Below are 16,614 nucleotides of genomic sequence, written 5' to 3' on the forward strand. Positions count from 1 at the left end.
TTTTTATTATTTTCTTTTTATAATTAAGCTAATTAAATAAAAACCAATTTATTTAAATAATTAAATAAAAATGTATTAAAATTAAAAAATAAATACAAACAAATACATAAACTAAAAAAAATACTCATCATTGATATCGGTCGTGTTGCCGTATGCGAGGATGCGTAGAGCCGAAGTACACTTTTGGATGGCGGAGAATCCTAAATATCCTCTTGCGTCGGGTTTTTGTTGAAAATACTCATACTCCCGTTCCATATCTCCAACGATGCGCAAAAATAAACGCTTGGACATCCGAAAACGACGTCGAAACATAGCGTCATTAAATGTAGGTTTGTCGTCGAAGTAGTCCTTCATCAAAGCGTTCGCTTTCGTACGATCCCGAAGGATATATGACCGTCTACGTGGTGCCGTAGATGGAGCAGAGCCGAACACCATGTTATTGGCGACGGCTCGAACCGCGTTCGTGACCTCTAAATGCTCTTCCGCCACTTGTCAGTGAATCTGATGAATCATTCGAATCTCGTTTATTAATTGATCCAAAATCTCGGCAGAGTTCGTGGAATCCGGGGAACTCATTGAGTTTGAAGAAGTATGAAAATAATAAAAATGATTGGTATTTTTATGTTTGAGTTTGTGTATGATAGGGTGAAAATGGTTAGATAAAGTTTGATTTATATATATATTAAGTTTTTAAATTAATTTTTTTTATATTTAGCGGTTACCCAACGGTAACATTATTATTATTATATTATTATTAATCAATCTTGCAGGCGATAAACTAACCCCGCCCCCGCCCAATTTCGCCCAAATTTCGCCTAGGGGGCGGTGTTCCACCCTAAAATCGCCCCAAAGTCGCCCCTTTTCTCGCCCACTACGTTTGCCTAAGTAACTAGCTTTCTTATATATAAAAATAAAAATAAAGAGACAATGGTCATTTTAGTTCACGTGGTTTGTTGATTTAACTATTTTGGTCAAATCCTTAAAACTCTTAACAATTTTAGTCATTAAGCTATTAAAGTTTCTATTTTTAAATATTTCAGTTCAATTGAAAAACGGTATCTAACTTAGGGGTGAGCACAGTTTGGTTCGATTATTGGATGAAACCCAAACCTAAACCGAAGCTATCGGTTATTTTAGAACGCCAATCGATCAGTTTTCGGTTATTCGGTTTTAGGTTATATTCGGTATCGGTTTCAGTTATTTTCGGTTTTTTTTATTGTGAGTAGACATACAGGAAAAAAAAAAGAATTCAAAAAAATATAGTACCTCATATATATTGATTTCAAAATACAAAAATAGGCACACGTTACGTGGAACCAAACATATACAAAGTCTTTTGAGTAGTAGAGTTTAAAATTAAACAAAGTTATTAATAAAAAAAACTCTAAAAGTTTGGCCCGAATCTTCATTCATTGTATTATTCATCTTCAAAGTTTAGACACAATCTTCATCATCTTCATAATCTTCATCACCGTCAATGGTAGATTCTTTTGGTATTTTGTTTCCGGTCATAATGTCTTAAAAAAACACGTAGAAAACATAAGTTCGATTAATCGGTTCGGTTCGGTTTTTTTAAAAAGGATAACCGGACCTAAACCTAAAAATCGGTTTTTCGAAAAACTAAAAAATTAACTGTCGGTTAATGGTTCCGTTTTTCGGTTATTCGGTTTCGGTTCGGTTAATTTGGTTTTCTGCTCAACCCTAAATTCTAACTTCTCCTTTAAAACTCCCCACGTGTGCCCAACATCAAGGGTAATTTCGTCCACCCATATTTTAAAATAGGCTTGGGTTATACACACACAAGGAAGGTTATTCAAACACCAGGAAGGTTATTCAAACACCAGGAGAGCATATACGACTCGTATGGGGTCTATACGAGTCGTATAGGTGCAGAGTCAAGTCATTTTCGGTCAGGAGTGTCATGTTTTATTCCATTGTACAGTGTAGTCCCTATACGAGCCGTATAGGCTATACGACTCGTATAGAGGCAATTTGACTCGTATATATATATTTTTGGATAAATTCAAAATTACTTTAAATTTACATAATATCAAAAATAACATTCAAGTTTGTTATAAAATAGAAACACGTAATTTAAAAGTAAATATTTTGCTCCATACCAATCTTACAAAACAACACGCAGTTTACAAGAAAAGCAACACACCTAGTATGTACGGGTCGTCTACCGTCTATACGGCTCGTATAGACCATAAAATAATTATAAATTTCGGGTCAAAATACGGGTTGACATGCTATCTATATGAGCCGTATAGACCCTATACGGCTCGTATAGGTCAGACGAGGTAAGTGGGCCATAAGAGCCAGAAAACCCATATGGACGGCTCGTATAGACCGCAAAAAACTGCCACACTGGTACCTTTTTATCTATGTCGGTAACTTAGGGCTATACGACTAGTATATGAGCCGTATAGAGACTTAGTTATACACTAGGGGACTAGTGTTTGAATATAACTAGGGCCCTTTAAAATATCGATGAGAAAGACACCCATGGGTTAAAAAAGGGATATTTTGAAGTTATATTTATATTCAAAGTATGTTTTGACCCTAGTCGTTAATCTACCACTGTGTGATGTAGAACAGCTGTTGATTACTTTTAATCACACATGCACATACGTTACACCATATTTCTACACCTAGCTACTTAAACAAAGCAAGAACATCATGTTGATTAGATAGACAAAAAGGAGGTAAATGAATTGAAGTTGTATATATCCCAACCCAAAGATTATATCATATCACATTTGCATTTCTCCCGTTAGTCCTCTACAAAAAAGATATTATAACCTCTCTCTACTTGCTATGCTTAGTTATTCCAATACATCATTCGGCCAAAATCGCTGCCACGTAGAGATGTCATCCTTGTTATATAGTTTTTTAATTCCTCCATAAAACCCCTCTGTCTCGTTTCCTTCTTCACGGTGTTCTTTCCTGTTGATCGTCATATGTCTCCATCGCGAACCAGGTGCATACTGCTTGAACTCCAGCATCACCATATCTGTCACATTATCCATTTTTCTTTTTTTTTTAAATTTGTCCAATTTGAGATAAAACATAAATACATATTACAACTAAAGTAAGTAATGAAGATCTACTCACCGCTTTCATGGCACCTGCAGTAAGTGTCATTAGCATCACATGATTCCAAGTGCCCGATAACACCATACCACCAACCTGCAAAACACATTCCTTTTATCTTTTCCAAATCTATTTGATGCAGTTTCGGAAGCAATCAATGGCTCGAGAGACTCATGATTAATCAAAAGACAGATAAATCGAACCGAAGTTCCAAGAACAATGTTCTTTTATCAATAAACTTAATCAAAAACTCCTTAACAAATAAACCCTGACACCCTATTTATACTAAAACGAAAAAGAGATAAACATGGAAACTAAATAAACATAAGATAATCTTTATATCAAAAACTATAATCCTAATAAAGAGATAAATCTGCATCACTATTGAGTTTCATTTCAATAATACTTCAGAGATAAAAACCAAAATAAAAACTATCTAAAGGGTTGAAAACACTTGATTACATTATGGATGACTTGTAACTAATATGATACATTTTTAGGATTGCAATTGCTAAGATATCTAATCATGCATGATGTATTAAACATAAAGTTAAGAGAAATCTTCAAAGTATAAATAATTTCATCGGCATAATAATAACAACAACGCACCGTAAGGAAACTGTTTGTTTCTTCTCCATTGAATCTCAATGTGATCTTTTGGTCTCAGTTTATTCAAACATGTTGAAGTATGAAGATCATGTGGTGAACTATCAACAGGAACTTCCCTTAGCCTCTCCCATGTCACCCCGCTCTCTGATGCCACCGCCCTTGGTCCATGCGGCGGATATCTGCTCCACCAAATCATAACATCATCAAATCTTACTACTTTCTGTTTCTATATAAATATTGTTATTAAGCTCTACCTAGCCTTAAAAGTATCGGTTTGAGAATCATAACTGAGCTCCGCATCATAGCATGACATCACAAACCCAACATGCCCGTTCTGTAAGTAAAACCAAGAAATTTAACATATCCCGTATATTATAATCAACGATATTTCAGTTATAAACATTAATATTAACATGATACCTCACGGTTAAAAATCTGAGCAGGAAACCAGAACCTCCCGGTCTCAAGGGCTCGGTAACATGACACAATCGAGCAAGTGTCTGGTGGCTGAATAGGTTTCCTTTCATCATTAAACTTAAACATCATAACCGGCCAAAGTTTAGACAAGAAGCCTCTGCTTTCCGCACCATCAAGACTGTGTTTTTGAGACGCAACATGCAGCATCCACTCTTTTTGGGCAACTGAACCAATAAGCCTACCCCATCTCTGCTTCATATGATGTTTCCAAAGGTAATCAGTGAAACAAATGTCTCTAAAATAAGTGGAAACACAAGCCATTTTACAAAGATCAGCAGGCTCAAGCTTTTCGAGAATGGTTTCCAATGCCAAATCAGGCAAATTCAATAGACTTGACTCTGATATTGTATTGGTTTCGATATTCTCTGTCTTTGTGTTCAACTTGCTGTTGTAACATCTTCTTTTGGCCTTGTCTTTGTCTACATTTGAGCTGAAGTATACAGATAGTGCATTGTTTAAGGATTTAATATACGGAAACAAGATTGACAAATCTTCCAAGAATTGGAAAGAAAGTTGCTTGATGGAAAGAGAGTATTTATAAAAGAAGATGAAAGTGAGGACGGTAACAAAGTAGATCAACATTCTGAAACCCTTAAAAAAATTGTTTTTTTTTACTTTTTAAATTAATTGGTTTTTTCCCTTCTTTTTCTTGAAGGTTTCAGACGAAGCCCACCAAACCCGAGGTGGGCTTCGTCTTCTCAAACAAGAAAGATTTACAAATGGAGAAACAAAATCCTTTCTTTTTCTAAATCAACCAAACAAGGTTGATCAAAATGTGGAATGAAACCGAATCAAGGCGATCGAAGTTGGGTATAATTCAACAACTAAAGCATAAAAATTATAAAAAAAGAGCAATAATATTATTGGGATGATCTTTTTATGGATCAAACTCAGAGAAAATAATATCGGAGATTGGTGATGAGGGAGATTGATTTTATAAACAAACCAGATTCTCCCTCATCAACAACTCAAATTTTAAAAACTTCCCTCAGCTCGAACCAAAATCTATAAAATTCCCTTTAAATTTTTTTTTTTGCTCTCTTTGAGGAGTTTTAACAAATAGGTGATGGGCACAAAAATATATAGAGAAAACGAATGAATTTTTACCTGATTAATTAATTGTTATTTAATTTAGAATAGATTGTGTGGATGTAATCTCTCTAGGCCATTGGAGATCAAGTTGCAGGAATACCGGACTGCCAATGGATGGAAGTATGTACATGCTGTTATTGGAAGATGGTGTTAATATTGTTATCAAATAATTCAACCAATTGTTTGCACTCCTTTTTGGAAAGAAGAAAAAATTTATTATTTTCCAATATGATTTTTCTAACCGCAATCCAACCTCACTAATTCAGAAGCACCATCAACGTCTGAAGTCTTAACCATTGCCTTAATTTCATTGGACGTAAGACCAACTACACTCATTTTCCGATATGCATTAAAGCCTTTGCATGTCGTTATGCATTTCTTATTCTCATATCTATAATTATTTAACTAAAAATCACTATTCACTGAATTTATTTATTTATTTTTAACTTTTACATCATATTTATAATTTTTAAAAACTTCCCCCCCCCCCACCCCCCACCCCAATGACCGACCCTTAAACGGCGGCTGAGGCTTACATGTTCTCTAGTCGGCCTTGATTGAATAGTTTATGTGTATATATGTTACGTACAAAATTATTGTGCGTATTTGTTAAAGAAAATTGTAATAGTATCTCAAAAATAATTTTGTAAGACACCTTCAACTTTCTAGTTAGAAACACCTAAACTCATGCAAAGGTTATCGAGTTTGAAAGAACGAACAGCGGGCATCAATTGACTACAAGTCTACAAAGTTAAGGATCAATAATTCATATGGTCTAACTATGTTCTTAAGATTTTTTTGTTATTCCACTATATGTTTGGCTCCACACTTCCACCTAACAAATGTTGAAGCTTTTATTATGGATCCTACTAGAGACACCATTCCAAATTAAAAACATCCACCTAATCCGTCATGGATTAGGCGATCTGTCATGGATCAACAGTTTTTGTCTTATTATGTCTGTACCCTATCCGCCACGGATAGGACTATCCGTCACAGATCTCGTACACGTCAACCTCGGACTATCAAATCAGTTTGACCTTGTACACGATCCGCCACGGATCGGGCTATCCGCCCCGGATTGATTCAATAATTGAATTTTAAGGCTACTGTCTCCCTTTCTTTATATATTATGCATGGCTTCAAGGCTCCAAGGAGTCCTATCTTTATATATTGATTCAATATTTGTTAAAATATACAAAGAAAATGTCGTTGTATGATATTTTGTTTGGTGACGGGAACGACGATCAGTCGGGCTACGCATATAACGATCAGCCGGAGCAGTCGGGTTTTCTAGATTTGAATGAAGTTCCACACTCTAACCATGAGCCGGGCCGTGCATATATCGAGAAGTACGACTTTCCAAATCTTGACCAGGTTATTTAGTATATTTATATATTACAATAGCGCGCTAGTTATTTTTTAAACATTATACGTTGCCATTATATTTTATCAGGGGTATGTCATATACGGTAGTCACCCTTCCTGATCGGAGGAAAATAGGGCATCGCCAAATACATACGATGCCAGACCCGAACAGCCTTATGGTCAGTCTTCGCACAGTTACATGCAGACGATCCGTATTATAGAACCCAAAATTCGTACCAGTTACCTTTAGGAGAGCAACCATACGTGTCACGACCAGTCACGAGCAACGTCGTTGATGGCATTCAAGAGGCTCACGGCGAAGGAGGCGATGGTGATGATGTTGTTGTTGTTGTTGTTGTTGATGATGATGATGATGATGATGATGATGGTGAACGTTACATACGCCAGGCGACATTTTCCTATGTATCTGATAATGTATGACATATGTTTTTTTTAACTTATTATTATTCTTTTTCAACACGTTACTAAATATTACTTTATTTACATCGCTTGATATCGGTATTTTAATTCTCTTGATGAGTTGGTGGATTGGGTTAAGAAGACAGGACGAGAGCATGGTTGTGTTATCTCTTTCCAATGTTCAAGAAACAAAAGTGTTGAACTTGTATGCAATCGAGGAGGGGAACCAAAACTCAAGGCCAGGGTGAGGCATACCGGGAGTATTAAAAGGGGTTGTCCATTTAAACTTATTGGGAGGTACAACGCGGTAGGTGATTGTTGGAAGTTAGAGGTTGTCAACGAGACGCACAACCACGGTCCCGTTGTGTTTGAGTAGGGGCACCCGGCTCTACGGAAAAGGACCGACGAGGAAGTTGATATGGTTGCGACGTTACATAGGCAAGGTCTGGGGCCTACTCAAATTAAGGCAGCCTTAAAGAAACAATTTTCCGGTAACAAATGTATTAATAAGGACATATACAACATCGTGAAGCACGTTGATGGCCAAGATAAAATTGGCGACACCCCCATGCAGGTACTTTTTGTAAGGATATTATTATTTTGTAAAAATATTTTTAATATATATTATTTTGTAAGACTATTTTTAATATATTATTTTGTTTTATCATATTTAAAATATATTATTATTATTATTTTTATTATTAATTTGATATGTAATAATAATATTTGTTATATATAGTAATTTTTTTGTTAAACCCAATGTAGGTACTTGAAATCTTTCTTGTGTCCCATGGGTTCACTTTTCACACATTGGAGAATCCTTCCACCAAGAGGACGGAGAATATTTTCTTCGGTCATGAGAAGTCGCATACCATGTGGCGTGCGTTCCCAAATTTGTTGTTGATTGACACAACGTACAACACCAACATGTACAAGTGGCCGTTTGTTCAGTTTGTTGGCGTGACGTCGACATCAAAGTCTTTCTGTATTGCGCACGCGGTTATCTTCAAGGAACAATAGTGTAACTTCACATGGGCCCTCGAACGACTTAAAGACACGCTCGGCGATTGTAGGGAGCCGCATGTGATCCTGACTGACAAGGACCAAGCCATGATGAAATCCTGTGACATAGTCTTTCCAGAAGCTACCAAAAACCTTTGTAGGTGGCACATCATACAGAAGATAAAGAAAAAAACATAAGAGTCTTTTTCAGACTGATATCTTTGAATCCTTCTCTTACTGGTGGAAAGTATTGTACAAGTTACCAACGAAATCTATGTACGACTACAACTATGGTCAAATGGAAGCAACGTTAGATGGACACGGGAGACGCGGTAAGTCTTTGTCCCGTATATACACATGATTTTAGATTCTAGTTGTACATTGCATAAATTGTTTTTTTTTTTTAATTTGTTTCCAGAGGCTTGGTATTATATTCGCGACAACTGGTTGGAACCATATAAAGAAAAGTTAGTGTCCTGCTGGATTGACGACCGCCTAAACTTTGGCGAGCATACAACACACAGAGTAGAGGGCCAACACGCGAACTTGAAGAGATACCTTCCGGGGCCGAACAATTCGCAAGACTCTATTGCGGCGTTTTCTCTTCAAGTCGTGAGTTCCCAAATGGAAGAAAAACCTTTGAAGACTCCCGTGTTAGGATCAAGAAGTACCATCAGTTGACTTTGTTTAATAAGCTACATAATAGGGTGTCGACTTTTGCTCTTACTAAACTTGAAAAAGAGCTGACTTTGCTTGACACATTGCAAGATATGAGGGGTTCGTGCGACCACCGGTTACGGACATCCTGGGGCCTGCCGTGTGCTTGTAAGCTTAACTGGTACACTATTAACAATATACGTATTCCATTAAAAGACATAGACCCCTTTTGGAGGAAGCTCGATTTCAGTCCGGCGTTTGTACAATACGAAGAACCAGATTATGAAACGGAGCTAGAAGATATGAAAAACAAGTTCTTCGACTAAACAACCAAATGCAAAAAAAAAAAAAAGTTTACTCTCAAAGATAATGTCTGTTCTTCCTGGGAAATCAAACAAGGAGGAGCCTGAGAAACGAGAGGACCATCGGGGGCATCCAAATCTAAACCAATAAGCCAGAAAACATGAAACCCCTAGACAGAGTTCGTACTCCCCGTCCCCGTCAATTGATCCCCACAGACAGACCTCGTACTCCCCGTCCCCGTCAACTGATCCATATAGACACAACTCATACGACCCGTCCCCGTCATTTGATCCGTATAGACACAACTCTTACGCCCCATCCCCGTCATTTGATCCCTCTAGACATAGCTCGTATGCCCCGTCCCCGTCATTTGATCCCCACATACACAGCTCGTATGACCACTCGTCACGGGAACCAACACCCGAAACCGTACCCATTCGTTGTCGCGTTCCCAGTCTTAGTCTCAGCCCCAATTTAAGATACCTAAACCACCAAAACGTTCATCTAAAAAGCAACAGACCGCAACCGACCTTGGTTTCCCATTACTGCGTAACCCAAAGGACATCCCAATCATACAAAAGTATACGCACATCATTCCTACCTGAGCATACCCGTTCATCTAAGGAATAAGCGATGTAAAGCCAGATGGAAATTGTGGTTTCCAAGCAATCGCTCTCGGTTTAGGCATGCGTCAATTAAACTGGAAGGAGGTTAGAGCACGCATGAGTAATGAGATGGACACTAACCAATAGTGGTGGAGGCACAGGTTAAACTACGAGGCAACCGGTAATTATGACATGGTTCGTGATTCGCTAGACTACTCGACGTCAGCTTTTTTCCAACAAAAGTGTAGCTGGTTTTCAGTACCTGGGCACAGACAGAGTCCCGAACCACTATCTCAGGTTCCAGTGATAGCTATCTTAAATGTACAAGATAATTATTGGCTCAACATACAATTAGAAGGGAATTTCCCCGTGCCGCTACCAGCACGTTAATGGGAAGGACATGCTAATGAAGCGGCACACGAATGTAAGTCTTTGTACGAAGATCGTATAAAAGAGTATATGCGAATAAGGGAAACTTGGCGAGTGCAAAACGAAGAGTCAGTTTATTTAGGATGACGTGTATGATGTAGTTTGAGAAATTATTAATAAGATGTTTGTATTATTATGAATAATTATTAATAAAATGTTTCTATTATCAACAATTTTTATTCCAACAAAAGTGTAGCTGGTTTTCGGTACCTGGGCACAGACAGAGTCCCGAACCACTATCTCAGGTTCCAGTGATAGCTATCTTAAATGTACAAGATAATTATTGGCTCAACATACAATTAGAAGGGAATTTCCCCGTGCCGCTACCAGCACGTTAATGGGAAGGACACGTCAATGAAGCGGCACACGAATGTAAGTCTTTGTATGAAGATCGTATAAAAGAGTATATGCGAATAAGGGAAACTTGGCGAGTGAAAAACGAAGAGTCAGTTTATTTAGGATGACGTGTATGATGTAGTTTGAGAAATTATTAATAAAATGTTTGTATTATTATGAATAATTATTAATAAAATGTTTCTATTATCAACAATTTTTATTCCAACAAAAGTGTAGCTGGTTTTCGGTACCTGGGCACAGACAGAGTCCCGAACCATTATCTCAGGTTCCAGTGATAGCTATCTTAAATGTACAAGATAATTATTGGCTCAACATACAATTAGAAGGGAATTTCCCCGTGCCGCTACCAGCACGTTAATGGGAAGGACACGTCAATGAAGCGGCACACGAATGTAAGTCTTTGTACGAAGATCGTATAAAAGAGTATATGCGAATAAGGGAAACTTGGCGAGTGCAAAACGAAGAGTCAGTTTATTTAGGATGACGTGTATGATGTAGTTTGAGAAATTATTAATAAAATGTTTGTATTATTATGAATAATTATTAATAAAATGTTTCTATTATCAACAATTTTTATAATATATTAAAAATAATAAGGAATAATATATTTAATTATGAATAATATATTTTTTTTTAAAAATATATTTTAAAAAATAATATATTTTTAAAATAATATAAAATAAGGAATAATATTATTTTTTAAAAATAATATATATGTATTTTTTAAAATAATATATTTTATAATAAGGAATAATATAAAATAATACAATAAATATCTGCATCCAGATCAGATCCGCCACGGATTGGCCTATCCGCCACGGATTTTGCTGCAGATCAGATTCGTGGCGGATAGACTAATCCGTGGCGGATCTGATCCATATTTGATTTTATTAAATACCCACGGGTTTTAACCTTTCAACTCGCAAAACCTTAAAAAACACTCAACCTTCAACCAAAATATCACCAGATTATACCACCATAACCACCACCACCGGAAAATAATGACGGCGGGGTCCGAAAAAAGCATATACACAACTATAATAATTTCGTTCAGAAATAGTGGTGGCTGTGTAAAGGTTATTTTGGAGTCCGTTATTATTACAAAATAAAACCATATGTTGGCGGAAACTAATAACGACGGGGTCTGAAAATAACATCTACACAGACATAATAATTTCGTTCAGAATTAGTGGTGGATGTGTAAAGGCTATTTTGGAGTTCGTTATTATTACAAAATAAAACCATATGTTGGCTGTGTAGATGCTGTTTTGAACTTATGTGCTACTAGTGCAGCTGTCGAGAGCTGGCGGAACACTTTAGTAGTCCCCCATCATAAATCCCAACAGTGTCCTTTATTGAGGATTGTGGTGATTGTGGCGATCAGCACTGGTCAGCCAAATAATAAAGTCCCGTATCAACCTACTTGGGGTTGTCAGTATCAACAAAGATTGCACCGATGCACCAACATGGGTTCATTTAACAATCTTTGATGAATTCGGTGTCACCCCAAATTATTGCCTTGTTGATGTTAACCGATCAATAACTCGATAATATCAGCAAGGGCCTCCACAGCTGGTGGAGGAGATATGCGGGCATAACTGTACCTGTATAGGTACATTATTTAAAGTTATCCGATGTATCCTGCTGGATTTGTCATCCAGGTGACTGGAGTGCTCTAACCGACACATATTTGCTCACTTTCCGGTGACTGGAGTGTTGTGACACAGATTTGCTGTGTAGATGCTATTTTTTGTGTGGTTATCCAGAAGAACTGCTAATAAGCCCGAAGATTATTAGGAAAATAGTCGCTGTATAGATGTTTTTTGATGTAATTATTCAAATTTGTAATTTATTATTGGTTTAATAAATTTTGTGTTATTATTATTTGTAATTTATTATTGCTATCAAATTTGTGTTATTTATAAAAATTATATAAAAAACATGTTTTAGTTTATAGGGCTGGGGTTAAAATAAGAAGTGGAGTTTGTCTAAAAAGTGTAAGAAGTAATCTGGTGCGTTAGATATGTTGATCTGATAGTGGATATGGAAAGTGTGTTTTTTTGTTCGGTGTGCTTTATTTTTGTGGTGTGTTTTTTGTTCGTTGTGTTTTAGTAGATATAGTGGTGAAAACACACTTTCTACACTTCTTAGGAAAATCTACTTCTTATTTTAACCTTGCTGAGAAAGGTTAAAATAAGAAGTAAAACTATCCTAAGAAGTGTAAGAAGTGGCTTTTACCCTTAAAAAAATAAAACACATCGAACTAAAAATACACCGAACTAACAAAATAAAACACATCGAACAAAAAACACACTAACAATATGTAACATTTCGGGTTTTCCGTCCCCTTTCGGTTTTGTAATCATTACCCGATCCGGGTTCGGGTATTCTATCAACAAATTATGTTTTTTGTATATTTTATTCTTTTTATTGATTATAACTTTGAACATTGTACTAAACCAACCCCAAACTACTTTACTAACCACACCTGCACCACCACAATAGATCAAGGGCTAATATGTAAAATATTTTCCCTCCTTCTTCTTCCCCTCTCACTGCCGACGCACCCCCCTCCTTTCTTGGACCAAAATTCTCGGATTAAATCGAGTAATTAATGAAATAAATCTTGCCAAATCAATTGTTGACAAAAAAAAAAAACGCGTCCCACCGACACCTATACATGGTAAACATTAACGAATTGACAGCTCAATACCCATAGACGAACCGCGGCTGCCATTGACACAATGCCCTATATAAACTCGTTTATTTTCCAATTAATCGTACACACACACTCACCTATTCTTCGCGAACCATAGCCCTAACATATTTACATCATACAAGTTTGTTAAGATCTGATTTCGTATTCAGTTTTGAGCCACAAAACCCAATTGTCATTCACCTTCAATCCATCACCATTACAGGTAATTAATATATGTTTTGAGAACGGTTTTAGCCCAGAAACGATAACCCTAAATCATTCGTAACAAACATTAATCAATTAAACCAATTGAAAAATCCTAGGGTTTATGTTTAAATTGGGGAAAAAACAAGAACCAGATCTTATGCTTTTATGTTTCTGTTTCTGTGTATTGAACAAGTAAAGGCGCTGGCCAGCGCATGTTATCTTAAAATCTGAACCGGCCTGGGGCGCGGGTTCGAATCCCCCAGGCCCGGTTTTGCTGTTTTTAATTGTTATTGTTATTTTTATATACTTTTAATCAAAGATTTTGATATTAATACATGTATATATATTCTTAAATATGCATTTTCTTCATAAAACGAACTCCGGATTTAATTTCATGTCATTGGACCTTTATTAAACATGTAATATACATATATATATATATATATATATATATATATATATATGTTGTACATATAATAGATAAAAATAACAATAAATTCTTTTTTTTATCAATCGCTTAAATGAGATATATTGTTATCTTATCAAAGCTCAAACTATTTATCTCGTATATTTCCGTTAATATATTATTGTATATAATATTTAGTAATATTAATAGTAATACAAGGATAACAATAACAACGATGACATATATAAGTATAATAACCCTTATTATCGAAAATGTAATCAATATTTAATCTCACACAACCGCATCGACTCTCAAAACCCGTCATAGATCTTTATATTTCGTTATTATTGATTCATGTTGTCATTTAACAACTAGGAATATTTGTCGGTGAACCTCGAGGAGTTTGATCGTTTTCCACCCTAGCCTTTTCCTTTATTATTTCGTCTTCGTTTATCCCTCATTAAAGGTAAGTAAATTCACATCCCCCTTTTTACCGTTTTTAAGTTTTGGGGGCGTTATTCGTTCAAAATAAATTTATTGTTTTCACTACAATTCCGTTATATGCATAATTGTAATTGCTCGATTAGTTGTTATGTGCGAATATGACTATGTGTTTATTTTTATGTTGGTTGGTACCTCATCCTCATCCTCGTTAGTATGATCATACGCCGTCGAATTAGCTCGTTATCAATATGATTCGAGTGAAAATACAACTTTTATTTATTGTTATATTAGTTGTAGTGATTTACAATTTTCACATGGAATTGTCATTTATTATTATATATACTCAAAACTGTGGTTTACTTGCTCAACTTTATGTTGACAAAATATATATTTTCATGCATGGCGCAGGTAGCTTTATTAGATGAATCAAGTATTGGAAGTTAGATGAGACCTTAGGTTGCTTGATGATTGAAGAAAACTTTTATTTTAAGATATTTATGTTTTGAATATTTAATTGTAACGGTACTTCATTTGAAACGATGTTTGTGCTTTTGAACTTGATATATGAATGAATAATTTAGATATTGACACGTGTTTTTCACTTAGTGTCTTCTGAGCTATGCTACAATCAATGTCGCGCCCCGGCATGTTCCGACGTAGGTTGGGGTGTGACATTGATTGTATCATAGCTCAGAAGACACTAAGTGAAAAACACGTGTCAATATCTAAATTATTCATTCATTGACCCAATGCCCTATATAAAATCGTTTATTTTTCAATTAATCGTACACACACACTCACCAATTCTTTGTGAACCATAGCCCTAACATATTTACATCATACCAGTTCGTTAAGATCTGATTTCGTATTCAGTTTTGAGCCACAAAACCCACTTGTCGTTCACCTTCAATCCATCACCATTACAGGTAATTAATATATGTTTTGAGAACGGTTTTAGCCCAGAAACGATAACCCTAAATCATTCGTAACAAACATTAATCAATTAAACCAATTGAAAAACTTAGGGTTTATGTTTAAATTGGGGAAAAACAAGAACCAGTTCTTATGCTTTTATGTTTCTGTTTCTGTGTATTGAACAAGTATAGGCCAGCGCATGTTATCTTAAAGTCTGAACCGGCCTGGGGGCGCGGGTTCGAATCCCCCAGGCCCGGTTTTGCTGTTTTTAATTGTTATTATTATTTTTATATACTTTTAATCAAAGATTTTGATATTAATACATACATACACACACACACACACACACACACACACACACACTTAAATATGCATTTTCTTCATAAAACAAACTCCGGATTTAATTTCGTGTCATTGGACCTTTATTAACCATGTAATATACATATATGTATATATATATGTTGTACATATAATAGATAAAAATAACAATAAATTCTTTTTTTTTATCAATCACTTAAATGAGATGTATTGTTATCTTATCAAAGCTCAAACTATTTATCTCGTATCTTGCCGTTAATATATTATTGTATATAAAATTTAGTAATATTAATAGTAATAACAAGGATAACAATCACAACAACTCATCTCACTACCGCAACAAGAGAAATCCTATGTCACACCCGGCCCTGAGCGGCGGAAACAGCCGGGCGCGCACGAGTGGGGATTGATACTTAAGCACGGGCCATTGCAAAACATTCAAAGATTTTCATTGCGCATGAAATGTTTAATACAAATACATTACATTGATTAAGATTACAAAAAAAAAACATCCAAGTATAAAACTGAAGATTTCCTCGCCATATCCCCTTGCGCGGCGGGTAACCGTGCGCATCGAGGGGATAAAACCAAAATCTTCCAAAAAGCTTGTTTTAGATGTTCAGCGTGTGGTGCTCTAAGTGTGACTCCATGCGCTACCTAGTTATCTCCTGAAAGACACGTAAAAACATTTGAATCAGTATAAACTGAGTGAGTTCACAAGTTTTAGTAACTTGATAAATCGTATTGCATCATAATCATTCTGAAACATAATTCTGTTAGCATCATTAAAACACATGCTTGGTAAAACATAGTTCTATCAACATATTCTGATAAAATCGTTCCGCGGGTTACGCGCGAACATTTCTGGGAACTGTGCTCGTCTGTGTAAGTGGCGCTGCCACTACGAGCTAAAATAACGTAATACCGTCCCGCGGGTTACGCGCGGACACTTCTGGAAAACTGTGCTCGTCTGTGTAAGTGGCGCTGCCACTACGAGCGAATATATGCTGTAATACCGTCCCGCGGGTTACGCGCGGACGTTGTGCCGGAAAACAAGGCGCTCGTCTGCGTAAGAGGAGCGACCTCTACGAGCGGGCTTAATCCCATAGTACTGCCCCGTGACATGCTAGGCACTCGTCTGTGTAAGAGGTGCGACCCCTACGAGTGGGCGGATCAAACCAGCAGTCCCTACCCTTAGAGTTCCAATGGTA

At 36.3% G+C, this 16,614-nt stretch overlaps 2 protein-coding genes across 2 annotated transcripts; one reads left to right on the forward strand and one right to left on the reverse strand.

Moving 5' to 3' along the window:
* Positions 1-2,815: 2,815 nt before the first annotated feature.
* LOC143588219 (F-box protein At2g26850-like) lies at positions 2,816-4,788 on the reverse strand. Its single transcript, XM_077069284.1, has 5 exons — positions 4,126-4,788; positions 3,960-4,039; positions 3,706-3,884; positions 3,118-3,192; positions 2,816-3,016 (listed from the first exon to the last, which is right to left on the reverse strand). Exons 1-5 carry the CDS (start codon positions 4,762-4,764, stop codon positions 2,829-2,831), a joined length of 1,161 nt encoding a protein of 386 aa, XP_076925399.1. The 5' UTR covers positions 4,765-4,788; the 3' UTR covers positions 2,816-2,828.
* Positions 4,789-6,480: 1,692 nt separating this feature from the next.
* On the forward strand, positions 6,481-8,082 carry LOC143588218 (protein FAR1-RELATED SEQUENCE 5-like). Its single transcript, XM_077069283.1, has 3 exons — positions 6,481-6,651; positions 7,439-7,636; positions 7,828-8,082. The coding sequence occupies exons 1-3, from the start codon at positions 6,481-6,483 to the stop codon at positions 8,080-8,082; spliced, it is 624 nt and encodes a 207-aa protein (XP_076925398.1).
* Positions 8,083-16,614: the final 8,532 nt, after the last annotated feature.

The sequence above is a fragment of the Bidens hawaiensis genome, unplaced genomic scaffold (genome assembly GCF_021521415.1).
Source record: "Bidens hawaiensis isolate Kalapana, Puna unplaced genomic scaffold, B.hawaiensis_p1.1 tig00036244_1, whole genome shotgun sequence".
Taxonomy (NCBI): Eukaryota; Viridiplantae; Streptophyta; class Magnoliopsida; order Asterales; family Asteraceae; genus Bidens; species Bidens hawaiensis.